Consider the following 18373-nt stretch of genomic DNA (forward strand, 5'->3'; position numbering starts at 1 on the left):
ACGCTTTTCCGCCCCGTACACATCCTATCAATAATGTTGTCCGGAGTAAGTAATATCTCTACCGCATATCTCCTGCATACTCGACCTTAGCTCCATGAAGGGGCATTCAAAGAGCACATGCTCCGTGGTAAAACATACTGTCATGAGAACAAGGAGTACATGCTCTTCGAAAGTTTCTATTGTAATTTATACAATAATATTCGAAACCTACTGAGTTTAGTAAAATTAATAAAGTACTTTTATTCTAACTTGCAGTTCATATGCCTAAACCAACTCCAGAAACAAAGAAACGAATCTATGACATTTGGTCGAAAGACATTTAGTCGAATGACGTTTGGTCGAATGACATTTGGTCGAAAGTACATTTGGTCGAACGGACATTTGGTCGAATGGACATTTGGTCGAAAGCCATTTTTTTTTGGAAAAAGAAGCATATGACATTTAGTCGAATGGACGATTCGTCGAATGGACATTTGGTCGAAAGGCACTAACTGATGAAAAGAGATGAGAGTGGAAAATAATATTATGGATTTCGGTATCATAATTATTTATATGTTATTGAACAAGCAAGCCTCGTTGAATAAATGTACGACTCGTGCTGAAAAAAATCATCATTTTGCAACTTGTTGCATAAATAACCATTTTGGCTCGCGTTCAGTTCATATGCAACACTGCGTCAAAGAATAGCCTATGTTTAAGGACAAACGTCTTGAAATCCCACTTCAACAGTGCATCAGAACTTCAAACGCACAATTCTCAAGAAGCAAGCTTCAAACAATAGTGCATTTTATAATGCTGTTTTCGCTCACTTATAATAAGCTTGAAACAAGAAGATCAGGTGCACTGGTTTTGTTTACGAAGAGATGTGTACGCTCGAAGTCGCGAGTTTTGGATCCTAACCAATCTGTCCTTAAAAGAAGGAAAAATATCCGATGAAAAAGTCTGCAGCTATAACATCCAAATATCAAACGGAAGAACAGCTTGTATTTAAAAGGAGAAATTGCTTCTGAAACATTCAGTAGTTGGTACAGGAAGACGCAATGAAATAAATAAACGTGAAAGAATAGCCTATGTTTCAAAGAAGGAAAAATTCATGATAAAATGACAGAAGCCATAACATTCAAACATGGTACAAATACGAATTTTGGAAGAATAGCCTATGTTCAAAAGAAGGAAAAATCATAGATGAAAAAATCACAACCATAATGTCCACTCTTCACTCTCAGCACAAATAATACACTTGAAAGAACAGCGTATGTTGAAAAGAAGGAAAAATAGTTGATGGAAAAGCCAGTATGTTATACACAAAAACGCAATGAAATGGTGAAACTGGAAAGAAGAGCCGAAACCTACACTGCACTACAATGTTTGCTTTTTTATGTTTGATATAATTAAACACGATCAAATTGCTATAGGACTTAGCGTCCATTCGACCACACGTACTTTCAACCGAATAAGTTTAGTAACATATAAATAATTATACCGAAATCTATAAAATTATTTTCCATTCAAAACTCTTCATCAGTTAGTGCCTTCGACCAAATGTCCATTCGACGAATTGTCCCTTCGACTAAATGTCATATGCTTCTTCTTCCAAAAAATGGGTTTCGACCAAATGTCCATTCGACCAAATGTCCGTTCGACCAAATGTACTTTCGACCAAATGTCATTCGACCAAATGTCCTAAAGCCGGATGTCCATATGTAGTCGTTCCAATCTGTTGCTATCACTAACTAGTTTCAGTCATGCGAATTGATCTATCTGTAAATTGTTTAATATGAATTTGGTTAGAATAACCGTAATGTGACCTGTTTGGCGCATACTAATGAAATATAATTGTTTCGCTCTAAAGCGATTGTAAAATAAGTCCAGATGGCTCGAGCAATCGAATAGGTGTTGAAGCTGCCATCTGAACGCTATTTACCACGCGCTAAATATGGTGTAATCAAATTCAGTAGGAAGTCCATTAGCAACAGCGAAGTGATACATATTCAAACTTACATTCTTCTCGAAGCCGGAGTTCCACAGCATCAAGCTAACACCTGGGCGAGGGTTCGCATTCTGTTTGCAGTTCGTAACACGCTTGGCGATGTCGACAATTTTCAGCCCTAGCAAATCTTCGTCATTGGCCTGGGAGACAAATGGTGATATAAAATGACATCAATGAATCAATTATCCAAAGTACCTACCTCAAGCACACAATCGCCAACTTTAACTCCTGCTTGCTCTGCACATGAGCCCGTCAGAACGCCGCTGACCCAGGGATAGGGATCCCATGGCGTTCGGCTGAGGTGCATTCCGAGGTTTCCACCGGCATCCGCGGGAATGAAAATGTTTCGCAGAAAATAATCGGCATTTTGCGTCTGTTCATTAACCTCCTTTGGTTTATCTGATGCTTCAATTACTTTCACTTCTGCCATCGGGCCGCCTAGGTCGCAGTGCAGATAACGACCTTTGGTGTATGTGGTATATGAGCTGGAACTATTTGTATCTTCACACTATTTCCCACAGAGCTTTTCTTCCTTTTGTTTTCATGCTTTCATTCTCATTGCTGTGCTTTCTTCAACCTCGCACTAGGTTAAGGGTAACCATCATATGACGCCATCAACCATGGAAAATCACAAATATTTCCCAGGCTAACTATGGCAATTATCTGCGTTTTGTGACGGTTGTGGAATTTCGCTGGAATGGTACAAACAATGGATATGACGAGTCATTATTCAACTTTCGAGAGCTGGCTATTAGATGATGACTAGAAGAAAAAAACAGATTTCTGTGCTTTTTGGTACAATTTCTAAGGCCATGAACCCTTGTAAACATTATCGATGATTATTTTCACTTACGGACAACATAATAGTAACGGATTTGTAAACTTTTAATTTTGCAATACATAAAAAATGTAATGCAATTTTGCATATGTGACTTCTTATATTCCTTTGTATTAATATGGATTAATCGTTAGTTAAAAAATTGCATGTTTTACACTTTTTTGATTACCCTAACATTCAACGCCACTTGCAATTTCCATCACGTCTCCCGTGAAGAACGCGAATTGCATCGAATCGCAGAAAACGTGAACTTTCCGACTAGGTCACAGCCATGTGTCATTCACAATTTGAGTTTCCCCACACGACCGTAATTCAGCGCGGGTGCGTGCTAACCATGTCAACGAACCTGAACGCAAGCTTCTTTGTTAGCTGGACTTTTTCGCACATACACAAATCTTTATCTGAAAACTAGTAGGGGGGCTCAGATGCAGTTGCGCGGGTCGCGTGTTGGCTCGCGCGTGATCGTCCATGCATCTCAGCGAGAAAAGTCCGCTCGTTCAAAAGGGAAGAGATACGAGCAACAATAAGTCATAATGCACCGCAACCAAGGACGTCTCGGCCGCCGCCGCCAACAACGCCTCCGAAAGACTTCATAACAGTTGCCATTGTGAGCGGACTCGCGCGAGCGGTAGGGAATTAAAATCGGGCTGGCCGCAGTACTGTTTGAACAAATGTGCGGATGATAAATAGCAGGAATTTAACCCTTACTAGGTTGCATAATTGTTGTTACGGCCGGCGCGCGGAATGCCTCACCAAAAAACATTTGAAAACGAAACTGGCAGAAAAACGGACCCATAAATATCCATTTCGTAGATGGCTCGTATGATACCTATGCTCTGTGCTTTTAGCTTTTTTGCAAATGAGCGTTATTGTTGAGTGTTGCATGTGCCAGAGCCTGTGCCTACAACAGTTGGACCTTTCTGCCGTTTGATTCATAGTTATGGGAAGAGCGCAAAAGAGCCGCTTTAATGACATGTTAGATAATTGTTAGCGCAATTTGTACGTTTTAAGTTAGTAGGTTCTAAATGGGATTCATTATCCATTAGCTGGTTCTGGTATGTTTACACAATATGAAATTAGACCAGACAGAACGGGTGAGCAACTAAAGCCAGTAACCCCTAGGTTTCATCCGTTAGATAAAAGTCATATCTTAAGATCCGAGCAAATTTAGAATACATTTGAGAGTCGTGGCACTCCTTCCGAAGTGCGAAGTTTCAGTTGTCCAAGCAAAGCGAACATCGTTTGATCCCTTAAAATCAATTATAAGTTGGTTAACATTCCTCATTTAAGCTCATTTACAACAAAATTTCAAACCGCTGCCAAAGACACAAGCATCAATATTTTTCAATGAAATTTTGAGGTTCACTTCACTATTAGTTGTAGTTTCAATTATGCTGGGAGCTTCAAAAATTGGAGCCACGAGGACAGTTTTATTCCGGTGGACGTCTGGGTCAGGAGGGGTAAAAATTGCATAACCTTCCTTTAAGCAAGGTCGCATTAGTTGGAATTCAAATGAATTCATCTGAAAAGTTGTTAGTTCTATGTATTATTGTATACTACGTCAGGCCTGGGGGTTAAGAAGTATATAGGTGGTGTAGAACTGTTTCCAGTCCTCCAAAATATTTTCAATTTTGAGGCTAATTTCTATGCAGTTGTAAAAGATTTTAAGGCACGCAAGAAGTAGATTTATCTGTCCTAAGCTAGGTCTTAAGCATATTGAATTTAACTATAAGTAAAACTTGATGGTAACACACTGTTTTTGTTAGAAAAATCCTGTTTTCCACGAAAGTAAGACGATTTAACAAGAAATTGCCTACTTTAAGGCGATAAATGCGGTAACTTTTGTAAAACATTAAACGCCTAAAAGTAGGCAATTTCTTGTAAAATCATGTTACTTTCGCGAGAAACATGATTTTTCTAACGAAATCAGTATGTTCCCATCAAGTTTTACTTAAAGTTTAATTCAATATGCTTAAGACCTAGCTTAGGACAAAAAATCTACTTCTTGCGTACCTCAAAATCTTTTACAAGCGCGTAGAAATTAGCCTCAAAATTGAAAATATTTTGGAGGCCTGGAAACAGTTCTACACCACCTATAGACTTCTTAACCCCCAGGCCTGACGTAATATACAATGATTCATAGAACTAACAACTTTTCAGATAAATTAATTTGAATTTCAACTAATGCGACCTTGCTAAAAGGAAGGCTATGCAATTTCTACCCCTCCTGACCCAGACGTCAACCGGAATAAAACTGTCTTCGTGGCTCCAATTTTTGAAGCTCCCAACATAATTGAAACTACAACTAATAGTGAAGTGAATCTCAAAATTTCATTGAAAGAATTGATGTTTGCGTCTTTGGCAGCGGTTTGAAATTTTGTGGTAAGCCCCGTAGCTTACGGGTTAAGCAATTTAGTGCTCCCTTTTTCAACCTACATAAAAAAGGTTTAGGTGATATTTCTTTTTAATCCTATTTCAGAATTTGATAGAAGCTCCCATGATATTAAGGGTTAGAATGATAATAATCGGTGCTAATATCGTTTATACTTAAAACAGGATGATCGTGAGAGCACAGGATAAAGAAGGATATGACACATTCTACCGTGACGTTACAACGTTTTAACGCCTTTTCTGTCAGTTTTTCCACTATAACTCGTAATAAACTTATTGGAAATTTTACTAGGAATCCGAATATGCGAAAATATTTGAGGGTTTATGCTTGAATTTACGAGTTATAGTGGAAAATCTGACAGAAGAGGCATCAAAACGTAGTAACGTCATGGTAGAATGTGTCAAATGCATATTTCTTACCGTATCCACCAGTATCACCTTACCTTTGCATATTGACAAGAGATTATTTCCGAGACAATCGTGGAAATTGAGAACATTTCACACTAATAACTGCTATCATAGTCAAAATCTTTTTATACAGAATATGAACATAACTGAACCGAATAACAATATTTTGAAAAGAAACCCGAAACTGTTCAAAAGTCCCACTACGCCTGTTGCTGCCAGCACAGCCGGCAATGCGATGACAGATCTGTATACTGTCGATAAACTGATAGATGACAGAGAGGAATGAGAATTAATAAGAAGAAGGAAGAGTAGGGGAACTGTGGGTAAGACGCCCACGTTAAGAAAGAGTCCAATTTTAATCACGAAACACTTCATAATACACACATTTTTGGCACTTACATGAAGCATCAACATGTTTCCTTCCAAATGGAAGAAAACCACAAACCAGTTTTATGTTTTACTACTAAAAAATTCAAATTTGAAAAAAGTTTGATTTTCAGAATTTTAGTTTTAATGCGGGGTAAAACGCGCCACTAGCTACAGCTATCGCCAGGATGCCAAATTGTGTACTAGACTGGGTCAACAGGGTCGTGTTTTTGGAACAAAGCTTTTTCGATGCCTTTTATGGTCTGCAACAACTGTGCAAAATTTGGACGCGATTGGTTGTGTCCCCGCTTTCCGCATTGCGTTTGAAATTTGTATGGGATTTAGTATGGGGAAACATACTTTTTTGCATTTTTCTCGTGAGAGGCTCAAATTTGTCTGGAACTATGTAACCAACGATGTTAAAGTATAGCCCAGGGGATGCTGATAAACTTTGCCAAAAAGAGTAAGGTAATAGAGTGACTCTGAAAAAAGTTATTAATGTTCAAAGTTTGGTATCTCCGCGCAACTGCTGAAAACCATTTTTTCTGCCATCACTGCTGGTGCTTCGAAGGATCAATTCATCCTTGCTTTATATTTTGACGTTTCATGGAACTTTAACTCCCATTTCATCAACAATCAGCAACAACACTAATGGTTTTGCGTTGTTTTTTTTTTCTTTTCATTCTTCAAGTATGTTTTTTTAATCACACAATTCTTATCATTTTAGGGTCTGCTTTTGGGGAATGGTTCCGGTGCTTATTTCAAACGATGACTTCTTTACGAATAACTCACTTGAATTTAAGTTGTGGCATCTCCGACCAGTTATTATGCAAGGCATTGTGGAACTTTTTGATCACATGGAAAACTCCCGGGGGTTTTCCGGATTTACTCAAAGAAGAAAACAGTTGGCGGATATTGCTAAAGCCAGGCTTGCGACGCATTTTTTCCATTTACAAACCAAGAACAATAAAACAACGTTTTGAGTCATTTGAGACAGAGGAAAACGCATAAGCCTATGAGCTACGTAGACGTATTTTTGTCCATTTAAGACACGCCATCCATCCTGGTATACTTTTGTTCATACATTTTTTTTTAGTTCGTGTGGACCGTAGACTTTGGCGTAGGATAGCCCATAAATTATGTCACGCAAAATTTGCCCATTTTCAACACTCTTCCACCCCTCCCCCTGTGCCACACCTTTTGTATTGTACCTCTTAAATTTTTGTATGGGTCGTCACACCTTGCTTGAACGCTCCTCCCCCTTCATAGTGTAACGTTATCAATGGACGTTCCCTAAGAATATGTTGTTTATGAACGGGCCTTATTAAATGTTCGGAGAGGTTCCATGGAATGATTTGTTCTAGTCATTTTAAAAGAGTTTTGCATTTGATAGCATGAACTATAACTTAAGAATGAAGGGCAATAAGTTCAACAGTTTGAGTCTAACATATTTGAAGGAACCAACTATGACATGACAGACTCCACATATATTAGAGTTCAATCACGAATTTCATAACAAAAAATGGCATAAGCACATTTTCAATCCTTGCCTTAATTTTGCTGACATTGTTGGACTCCAATTCCAAATTAATTTGAGAGTACAGAAAGCTCAAGAAGGGGCTATGACGCCTCCTCCTTTCAAATTTGTTTGTTAGCTATACCAGGGGATACAAATAAACTATCCTGAAGAAAGCAATCGCAAAAATTACAAAATGTACGATTTTTTTATTGTAATGATTTGCCTTTCTCATATTTCACCCACCGTAGATCATATGAAAAATATTAAATTATAAAACAAAATTTAATTGTATTGCAATCTACTTTTTTCCACGTTATAACATCTGAAGATTTTTACAGCTCGAGTCGTACATTTGGCCAGAGAGGCTAACAACCTACTAGCAAGCTTCCACAACATAAATTAGTCCTGCGCTTCTCAAACTCGGTTGTCACAGCTCCTCAAGCAACTTGTCGCAGGCTCGCTTTTTCTACGCAATAAGGCTGGTGCGCTTCAAAAACAGAGGGCAGGATCGGTCTATCGATAATCACATCTGACCTGTACTAGCATTGGTAGTCGTATATAGTTAAACAGGCACAATATGTTTTAATGTAAGTGTATTTCACATGAAAACTCTCATAAACTTCCATAATTTTCCCTGTGATCGAAAATCTCCCGAAACCATTCCTCAAGGACAGACCCTAAAAAAATAATAAAAATTGTGTGATCAGATAAAATAATTAAAGAATTCAAATCGATTGAAAACCATTAGTTTTGTTTGCTGTTTGTTGATGGAATGAAGGTGAGTCCCCTTGAAACGTCAGAATAAAAAGCAAGGATGAATTGATCCTTCGAAGCACCAGCAGTGTTGGCAGAAAAAATGCTTTTTAGCAGTTGCGCGGAGATATCAAACTTTGAACATTAATAACTTTTTTCAGAGTTACTCTATTACCTTACTCTTTTTGGCAAAGTTTATCAGCATCCCCTGGGCTATACTTTAACATCGTTGGTTATATAGTTGTAGACAAATCTGAGCCTCCCACGGGAAAAATGCAAAAAAGTATGTTTTCCCATACTAAATCCCATACAAATTTCAAATGCAATGCGGAATGCGGGGACAAAACCAATCGCGTCCAAATTTTGCACAGTTGTTGCAGACCATAAAAAGCATCGAAAAAGCTTTGTTCCGGACTGATGTGATCAAATCTGGATTTTCCCATACAACGTTGACCCACTCTATTGTGTACATATACTTGCGCGCCTGGTTTATTGTCAACTGTTATTGTTCGTGAATGGTAAACAGTCATTACATAATTATGGATCACCTGTAATTATGGGTCAATTCCATATAAACGTCATAATGAGCTGTTTTATCAATAATTGCTACAAAATGACGCATGGCTGTGTGTTTAGTGAACTTATTTATAGTAAAAACGTGCTGTTGCTTGGTTGCAACTTGTGTTCTACATAATTTGTGCCAGAATTTGGATCTAAATGGCTATTTTAATGTAAATAACTAGGGGTGGGCATTTTACCCCACACATGCCTCAGCAGTTTGGACCCTTGTAAAAAAGTTGTAAGGGTCAAATTCTATACTTTTTCCGCTTGGTACACAAATAATGGGAGTGTGCAAAACAGTTTGTGTGGATAGCGAGAAAAAAATCTTTTAAATGATGTAAAAAAGTGCATACATTTGACAGGCTAAAATTACATCAGAAGTAACCAAAATCTTTTTTCGAAGTTTTTGTACATTGTTTTTAGTAAAAATATGAAAACTCAAATTAAAGAAGCATTTTTATTCTTATTTTAGCGATTGCAATTGAAAAAAGTACTGAAAATAACGTGGTTTGCCTAAAACAAGGGTGGCGCAACTTGCCCCCTATGGGCGTTATGGCCGCAGTTCCCCTAGTTGACATCTTTGCGTTGAGTAGGCGACGATCGGTTACATCCGACGTCTGTTTACCAGAACATACATAAACCATATAAATTTCTTAGTTCCTTATATTGAAATGTACACATAAGCATTGAATTCTTAAGCTAAAGCATCTGAATCTATTTGAACTAACCACCCGCTGGTGGTGACCAATCAATAAACTTTTCAGCACGATCCATTATTTGGTTCTTCAGATTTGTGCCCTTGAAAATTCAAGGGGTGGCTTCGTTATATATTCACCTGAAAACACCATCATCGTGGCCAATTAGAACGATTGTTCAATTTAAACAAAACCCATTATGACTCCTCGATTAATCGACTCGATCTCGATAGTCGACTGGCACCTCTTCCAGCGGAACATCGATTGAATAGGCGGACGTCTCCCAGACTCGAGAACACAATGTCCTGGCAGCTCAGCAAGTAAGCAACATCCTGAGTATTGATAGAGTCACGAAAGACTTGATTCGATTGCGAAATATGTACCACTCGAAGGCAGTACCAGCGCTCTAGTTTTCCTACTTTGAGAAACAACATCAATCGCATGAACAGGTGGACATTTTGTCAGATAACATATAACACAATCTTAGACAACACGCTACTGTCAGTCCTCACGAAGTAACTGTCTCTGACAATCAGCATGCATCTGATCCCCATTGACTTCGTGGTGTCCCAGCCCTTATTCACGTGGATCCTACTGCAGTTTTTACCAGATCAGATCTATCGCAGTGCAAGTAATGCAGCAGAACCTGAACCACTGTCATGCAGCTCAGCAATTGCTTTGTTGGGCAGTTTCTGAGTGGGGGACGGATATCGCCATCATAGCGATCCAAAACCGAGTACCCACCGGCAACGGCAGTTGGGTCTCGAATGGGTCCAGAAAACTAGCGCCGATATGGATGACGGGTAAATACCCCGTCCAGGAGTTGGTGTCTGTCTACTATCTATGAGAGCTTCGTGGTCGCCAAAGTAAACGGAGCCTTCTTCTATAGCTATTGTGCGTCTACGCGGTGGTTTACGCATATGCTGGACTGTATGACGACCATGCTGATAGAGCGAAGGCCGATGGTAATTGCGGGTGATTCCAATGCCTGGGTAGAAGCACTGGTGAGAGCACTACACTGGATCATTACCAATATTTGGGAGGAGGAAGTATTACCGGAGGAATGCATGAAAGGTATCCTGAGTCCCATCTACAAAAAGGTCGACAAATTGTATTGCGGGAACGACCGCACGATCACACTACTGAGCGCTGCCTACAAGATAGTCTCTCAAATTTTATGCCGCCGTCTACCACCAATTGCAAAAGAGTTCGTGGGGCAATACCAGACTGGATTTATGGGTGAACGCGCTACAACGGATCAGATGTTCGCCATCCGGCAGGTGTTGCAGAAATGCCACGAATACAACGTGTCCACACATCACTTGTTCATCGATTTCAAATCGACATATGATACAATCGATCGAGAACAGCTATGGCAGATTATGCACGAATACGGATTCCCGGATAAACTGATACGATTGATCAAGGCGACGAAGGATCGAGTGATTTGCGTAGTTCGAGTATCAGGGACACTCTCGAGTCCCTTCAAATCTCGCAGAGTGTTACGGCAAGGTCTTTCGTGCTTGTTGTTCAACATTGCGTTAGAGGGTGTAATAAGGAGAGCGGGGATTAACACCAGTGATACGATTTTCACGAAGTCCGTTCAGCTGGTTGGTTTCGCTGATGATATTGATATTATTGCTCGTAAATTTGAGATGATGGCGGAAACGTACATCCGACTTAAGAGTGAAGTCAGGCGAATCGGATTAGTCATTAATGTGTCGAAGATAAAGTACATGATGGCAAAGGGCTCCAGGGAGGAATCACCGCGCCCGCCACCCCGAATTTATATCGTCGGTGATGAAATCGAGGCGGCTGAAGAATTCGTGTACTGTGACCGCCGACAACGACACCAGCAGAGAAACTCAGAGGCGCATTGTGGCAGGAAGTCGTGCTTACTTTGAACTCCGCAGAACTCTACGATCGAATAAAGTTCGCCGTAACACGAAGTTAACTATCTACAAAACGCTGATTAGACCGGTCGTCCTCTATGGGCACGAAACATGGACCCTACGTGCAGAGGACCAATGCGCCCTTGGAGTTTTCGAACGGAAGGTGTTGCGTACCATCTACGGCGGAGTGCAGATGGAAGACGGGACTTGGAGAAGGCGAATGAACCACGAGCTGCATCAGCTGCTGAGAGAACCAACCATCGTCCATACCGCGAAAATCTGGAGGCTACGGTGGGCGGGTCACGTCATCAGGATGTCGGATAGCAACCCGACTTAAATGGTTCTCGAGAGTCATCCGACCGGTACAAGAAGACGTGGAGCGCAGCGAGCTAGGTGGGTCGACCAATTGGAGGACGATCTGCGAACCCTACGCAGAGTGCGGAACTGGAGACAAGCAGCCATGGACCGAGTGGAATGGAGACGGCTACTATATACAGCGGAGGCCACCCCGGCCTTTGCCTGATCGGTAAGGTAAGTAAGTTCAATGCCTGGGCCGTGGAATGGGGAAGCCGTTTCACGAATCAGCCGGGTCAGATCCTGCTAGAGACATTGGCCATACTCGATGCCAACCTGGCTAATGTCGGTACCAAGAGTACCTTTAGTCGGAACGGTACGGAGTCGATTATTGACGTTACTCTTTGTAGTCCTGGCCTAACAAATAGATCGAACTTGAGGGTAGACGATAGCCACACTAACAGCGATCACCTGACAGATCGCTAGAATATCGAATGCAACAGCAGCAGGCAGCGGGTCGAGGAAGAGGCGACTGAGCCAGGGCCAAGCCCTCGCCGACAAAAGACATCATACTTCGACGAAGAGGAATTTAGGAGGTGCTCAGGCCTAAGCGAAACCTTCCTGGTTTAGACGGCGACGAGCTGCTAGCAGTGCTCTCGCGTTCGTTTGACGCGACCATTCCGAGGCGAGTCCACCCTAGAAATGGGAGACCACCGGCTTACTGGTGGACTCGAGCGATTTCGGATCTGCGCCGCGCCTGCATAGAGGCTAGGCAGCGGATGCAGAGAGCACGATCTGAGGAAGAACGAAACGAACAACGGGTGCTGTTCGCTGCTGTAAACGCCGTGCTGAAAACTGAGATATGGGCAAGCTAAATGACCTGCTTCGAGGGTCTCCGTCAGAGTGCCAATGCAAATCCGTGGGGTAATGCCTACAGAATCGTGATAACCGAGACGAGAGGTGTAATAATTCCTACAGAGCTATCTCCAGAAATGTAAGAGGAGATCATCGAGGGGCTTTTCCGCATCATGATCCTAGTCCTTGACCTCCTTTCGTAGGACAGCCGGGCACTGGAGCTGGCGATGAGGAGAAGGTCACCGATGTGGAACTTGCGGAGATAGCAAAGTGCCTTAGCGAATGTAAGGCCCAAGTTTCACTTGGGTATTCTCACAGCTGCTAAATCAATAGGCGAATAGAGAAATTCTTCATAATTTCGTTTATTATTGTCGTTTTTATAGACAGATAATTCACTTAACAACATTCGAAATCATGATACATCAATTCTTCCTCTTAAAGTTTTTTGATAAACAATAACTCAATGATAATCGTACTCGTTATCTAGCCTAGCTTTTATGGTTCGCTTCAATCGTCTTGGCAGCCCATCAAATACTACCTGTTTAGAAGGAAATTTTACGCTTCTTGTTTCTTCTATCTAACACTTTATCTGACAAATCATCAATTCGATTTGGATTTGATCTTGCTTCATTCTCGTTCCGATCTGGCATTCGCCCGACATCAGGTTCAGTATCAGTGGTTGGCATCACGGGTTCCGTAACAATCAGCATCGACCGACCAGCCTTGACCACCCGCATCGATGGTCCTGGTTGGTTCGACGCTTTCTGTCCATCCTTAACTACTTTGATCTACGTTGGATGCGTGGTTGTCGTTGCCTCGTTTCCACCCATGATCTGAATCTCTGTCGTCTGAATTCTGATCCAAAGTCCTCAATCTGCTCAGTCGGTTAGCAAAGCTGGTTATATTGGTTCATGGCTGCGGCTTTTCGACGTGGTTGATAGTCGTCTTCTTGTCGTTCTTCAATTGGAAGCATTTCCTTCGCACGTGCCCTCTACGACCGCAGAAATCGCAAATTCGCTGATCAACTGGTCACCTCTTGTCGTCCGTTTTGTATTGCAGGTGGGACGGACCAGCAGACGAATCCCGATAATTCGAGCGCAGGGATGGAAAATGAATTCGATGTTGACGATCTTCTTTCGGGCGTAACGCGAGTCGAACACCAAGCCGGCTCTTCACTGAATGACGAAATCCTTGAGATAACTCCTTTATCTTCTGGGTAACAGCTCCTCACCCTCCGATTAGCTAATGGGTATCTGCTATTGAGCGATGCTACCAAACCAACTTCCTCCTTATTTGTCAGAGCTTTTGTGTCGGTAGCGGTCATTTCCCAGGTAGTGATTATTTACTCAGTCTGAGCTAAGGTCAATTTGGCGCTATCCTACGTAAGACTGCGATGCTTCAAATTAGTATAACTAAGACCAACAAGGATGCGGTCCAGCACAAGGCGATTTTTCTGCTCTCCAAACTCGCAATGTTCAGCCAAAAGTTTAAGTGAAAAGATAAAATCACTAGCCGATTCGGTTTTTGAATGTTCATCACAAAATTGTACCGCTGGATCAAAACCGACTCGGTTTTGTCCAACTTCTCCTTAACCCGGGAGTGGTCGCGTCGTGTACTGAGTACACGCACCATGAAAAATGCGCGCATGTAGTACACAGCGTGAGCGCGGCGTCGCTGCAGGTTTCTGTACTAAATCAGCAGGCGTCACTGCAGGTTTCTGTACTAAATCAGCATCAGTAGGTCGGCTCTAGAGGCACGTTCTCCTCCATTTGGGAAATTTGTGCCATAAAACCCGGAAATGTATTTCCAATCGCCTAACCCAAGTGGCGAAGGATTTACCCTTTCGGTAAGGTTTCATGTTGGGAGTTATCGTGTACAACATTTTGTCAAATACCCGATCGATACGAATCGCTCACCCTGTATGCGTCCAATCGGCAGTAGAACTGAACCACCAGACGTACAATTCCTAACGTATCCGGACGAAAACACGTAGAGTAACGCGGAACAAAAGTGGTTCTCTGCGCACGAGCTAAGAGCCGAGGCAAACTTCTATAGGTTCAAAACTTTATCAGGTCAGTTAAAACAAAATTGGAATGATTTCGTTATGCGGTAGCAGAGTTATGCAATAAAATGTGTTTTGAGCTGTTTTGATGTAAGTTTTTGACCTTTTGGAATAAGAATTTGTAACGACTGAAAGAAGAAGAATTACATAACCTATTGATGTCAGAGAATCGTCCGTCCGTCGAGAGGTGCACTCGAAAAACCAAAAAACTTCCAGTGCTTCTAATAGGAAAAAAACATTGTTAAAGCCTCGACAGTGGGACAAAAGTTCGCACTTTTTTCTGAATCTAGAACATCAATATAATTACAGAATATTTAAAGCAATGACGATATCGTATAGAATCTACTACATGTGTATGATATGTGTAGTATACATCCTCCAAATCATTCCGACAGATGGTTTGAACTAGTTTTTGAAGGAGATCGATTATAAGGCAATCATTATGTACGCCTATTTAAAAAAATGGATGAAAAAACATTTTGATGCATTTTTTTCACCACACTCGTGTTATCCTTTAAAAAGTTTTTGGGAGTATTATGTTTATCTACTTTTTAGGGGTCTTTCATAGCTTAGTTTGTGAAATCACACACAAGCTGAGAACCAGACCAGCTTCCAGTAGGTATGTAATGTCATGAATAGAAAGAAATACATTTTGTGACTAGAACAGTGATGGAAAACAGTGAGGAATGTAGCTGAGCAGACACAAACGCAACAACAGAAGCCCGAATATATTTGTTGGGTTTTCAATCGCGAGTTGATTCACGATGAGAGTGTTTCCATCTCTGGACTAGAATGAAAGGATGCACATAAATTAATATAAAATAAATGAACTTCACACCAATAAAGTATCTTTCACAACACGTGAACTTTTGCCCCGCACAATGCGAACTTTTGCCCCCGTTAAGGGGGCCTGGAACCAGGAAAAACTATTTCTTTTTTTATAATAGTTATCTGATAAAGACTGTGGGGTACAAACTGTTGTCCCACATTACTTTACAAATTTCAATTTGAGTTTTTGCTTTAATCCCCCTTTAAAAATAATTGGCTGGATTTCATATTTTGGAAAGGCAGATAACAATTATTTATCAAACTAAAAGTCTTTAACGAATCCAATGTGTTTTTAATATTTTTCAGAATAATAGCTTTATTAGTTTTATCGTCCCTCTCCACCAGCCAAAGAGTGGTAGGACAAAAAGTGAAATAAATATTTGCCGTACGGCCTTACTGAAATTATAAATAAGATTAAGCTGAAAAAGAAAGCGGGGATAACATAATATTAAACACTCAACATAACTTAAACCAAACCATTTCATACACGAATGTTCACTAGTCTCAACTGAGTTCATGTCGTTGATTCATACAAATCTCATACAAATCCCATATGTTTGTTGAAAAAAGGGAGACATGGGTAATTTTATTATATTTGACACAACTTTAAACCGAATCCCTTTTAAATTTTTCGTTTGAAAATTACGAATGAACAACTCATGATGGAAATCAAAGTTAGCCCATTAAGGTGAAACTGGAAGCATTTCCTTATTTTTTTTTATTTAAACATGATTTCTGTAAAAACTAAAAACATTCTCCACCAGAAAAAAATAGTAGATAGGGTATTGGTTCCCTTGTTAAGCATGCGGCTCCCATTTTCATCTCTAATAAAGACAAATCAATCAATCAATCCCATTTTCATCCTACGAAAAACAAAGGATTGAAGCGCTGTTTGTTTTGTTTCTTATTTTTGTATTTTTTGTTAGAAGTGAGCACCCATGAAAACAAAAAGATCGGAATCAATCGGTGCCTTAATCGCTTGTTTTCGAATGGGATGTAAATGGGAGCGTGAGATTGATGATGGAACACATACCCTACCTTGTTCTATACTGTACATGTGTTCGTAAACCGATTTTGAAAATATTGCTTCGTTATTTTATAAAAAATCGAAAACCATAAATGAAGAAAAGGAACCAGTTTCGCCTTAATGCTCATTGATGAAAGTAAGTAACTTAATAAAAATTAGCTTGGAAAAACACTGTTTCTAAAGTTCACATTGTTTAGAATGTCCCTTTTCCACAAAAGCTTCAATATCTTAAACAACTTAATTTAATATTTCTTCTTCATTCATTCTTTGGCCTGGATTTATCTGACCAAATAAAGAACTGCAGCTTCCGTAATCTTCTTGGGACAATTATATATAAGTGCACCGAAACCTTCAACTCGATCACCGGCATTTTTGACCGACCACGAGCGTCGATTGCTTGATTACTAAACGGTTTCAACACAGTTGTCACACAAAAAACTGCTCATCGGTTGAGTCCCAACAGCTACAACAGTGTCCGTCCACCGACCACGGACCTCGGCTTTGCCTCAATTTCTTTTTGTTTTGTTTACTCTCAAGCCCATATGACGTTGCGGCGATGCTGATCAGTAGTGACCATGCCCTGGTACGAAAAGAGCGAAATCGTTACACAACCTGGTACTTTTTCTCTCGCGTTCAACCGCAACACACTCGATTCTACTGCGGTGTCGCCATGTGCTCTTAACGGTGTCACGGAATGCAAAGCATGCGCGCGCGGATCGAGTCGAAGCCGTCGGCGCTCGGCACACGCTAGACCCGCCGAGTTTACTACACACGTCTAACCGGCTTAAAGTTTCGAACAGAACTGAAACCAGAAATTTATGGCTTGTGGAGTGCTGCCGTTCGCGCTGGGCTGGCTGTGGCTTACAGCTTTGCAGCACAGCAGAGGTGCGGTGTTGGGTCCAGTCGTTACAAATGCGACAACTGCAAGGATGTTGTACCTTACGAAATCAATTCGAAGCGTAAGGGTTTCAAATTCTCTTAAAACTAATAATTGAAGATAAATGACCGCCATATCATATGTTTGAGGTTTGAACAAATTGCGAACTTCATAACAAAATATAAGTTTGTCAAAAAATATAACGAACATGTGAATTGTAGTTGCTATTGTTGGAATCAATCACGCAAGCTTGGTTTTATAGTTACATACGTGGGTGGTAAGCGCCTTTGCGTCAATTCGATTGAAGGTATGTTGTTGCTATTTTGTTTCCTTCTTTGTAACAATTGTTAGCCCTTATTCATGTAATAGACAGCTTGTTTTATTTTGCAGTATGCAATTCCTTTTCTTTGATAAACATAATAGAAACTAGTTTTCGTCTGCATTAAGTCTAGTTTTACAAAACTGAATGTTTGAGCTAACGGACTAGTTGATGTTTATATGTTATTCATTATTTTTTTATTTAGGAGCCATTTCTTATAGCTACTCTTGGAAGAATGGGTATCTGGCCAAAGTCTGTACAGCATATCAGCCCCACATCCCTTTCGGTACAGAGCGCAAAAAGTGAAATCTCCACGCTCAATTGCTCAACTTTGGCTCTCCAGAACTCCGAGATTTTCCAACGTAACAACAATTATTTTTCCTAATTTGAAAGAACTACTCTTTATCTTTCAATTTCTAGTTTTGACTATCTAGATAAATCGGAAATAAAAAATGTGCGACAGATAAAACTTTGTCATGTTTTGCGGTTTTTTTTCAGCAAAATTCCTTGTTGTGGTAAATTTCACATGAAACATAAACGAAAATTTGTTTGCACACATACAAGTATAAGTAATGTCTGAATTATTGAAACAGTTTACATCACATAAAACAAAGTCTGAGATGACAAAACATGCAAAACTGCTACCGCTCAACAACACAATTGTGCAGGTTCGTCACGATATGAAAGAAAAAAATATT

General features: G+C 40.4%; 1 protein-coding gene across 1 annotated transcript in view; it reads right to left on the reverse strand.

The window, feature by feature from the left end:
* Positions 1 to 17292, reverse strand: part of LOC109397269 (uncharacterized) — a 28536-nt gene extending 11244 nt beyond the window's left edge. Inside the window, exons 1-3 of the mRNA XM_019669589.3 lie at positions 17092 to 17292; positions 2190 to 2682; positions 2002 to 2130 (exon numbers count right to left, since the gene is read on the reverse strand). Coding sequence (XP_019525134.3) covers positions 2002 to 2130; positions 2190 to 2420 — 360 coding nt within the window. The 5' untranslated portion in view covers positions 2421 to 2682; positions 17092 to 17292. The remainder of the gene's footprint in view (positions 1 to 2001; positions 2131 to 2189; positions 2683 to 17091) is intronic.
* Between the last annotated feature and the right edge of the window lie 1081 nt (positions 17293 to 18373).

This window comes from Aedes albopictus, chromosome 1 (genome assembly GCF_035046485.1).
Source record: "Aedes albopictus strain Foshan chromosome 1, AalbF5, whole genome shotgun sequence".
In the NCBI taxonomy this organism is placed as follows: Eukaryota; Metazoa; Arthropoda; class Insecta; order Diptera; family Culicidae; genus Aedes; species Aedes albopictus.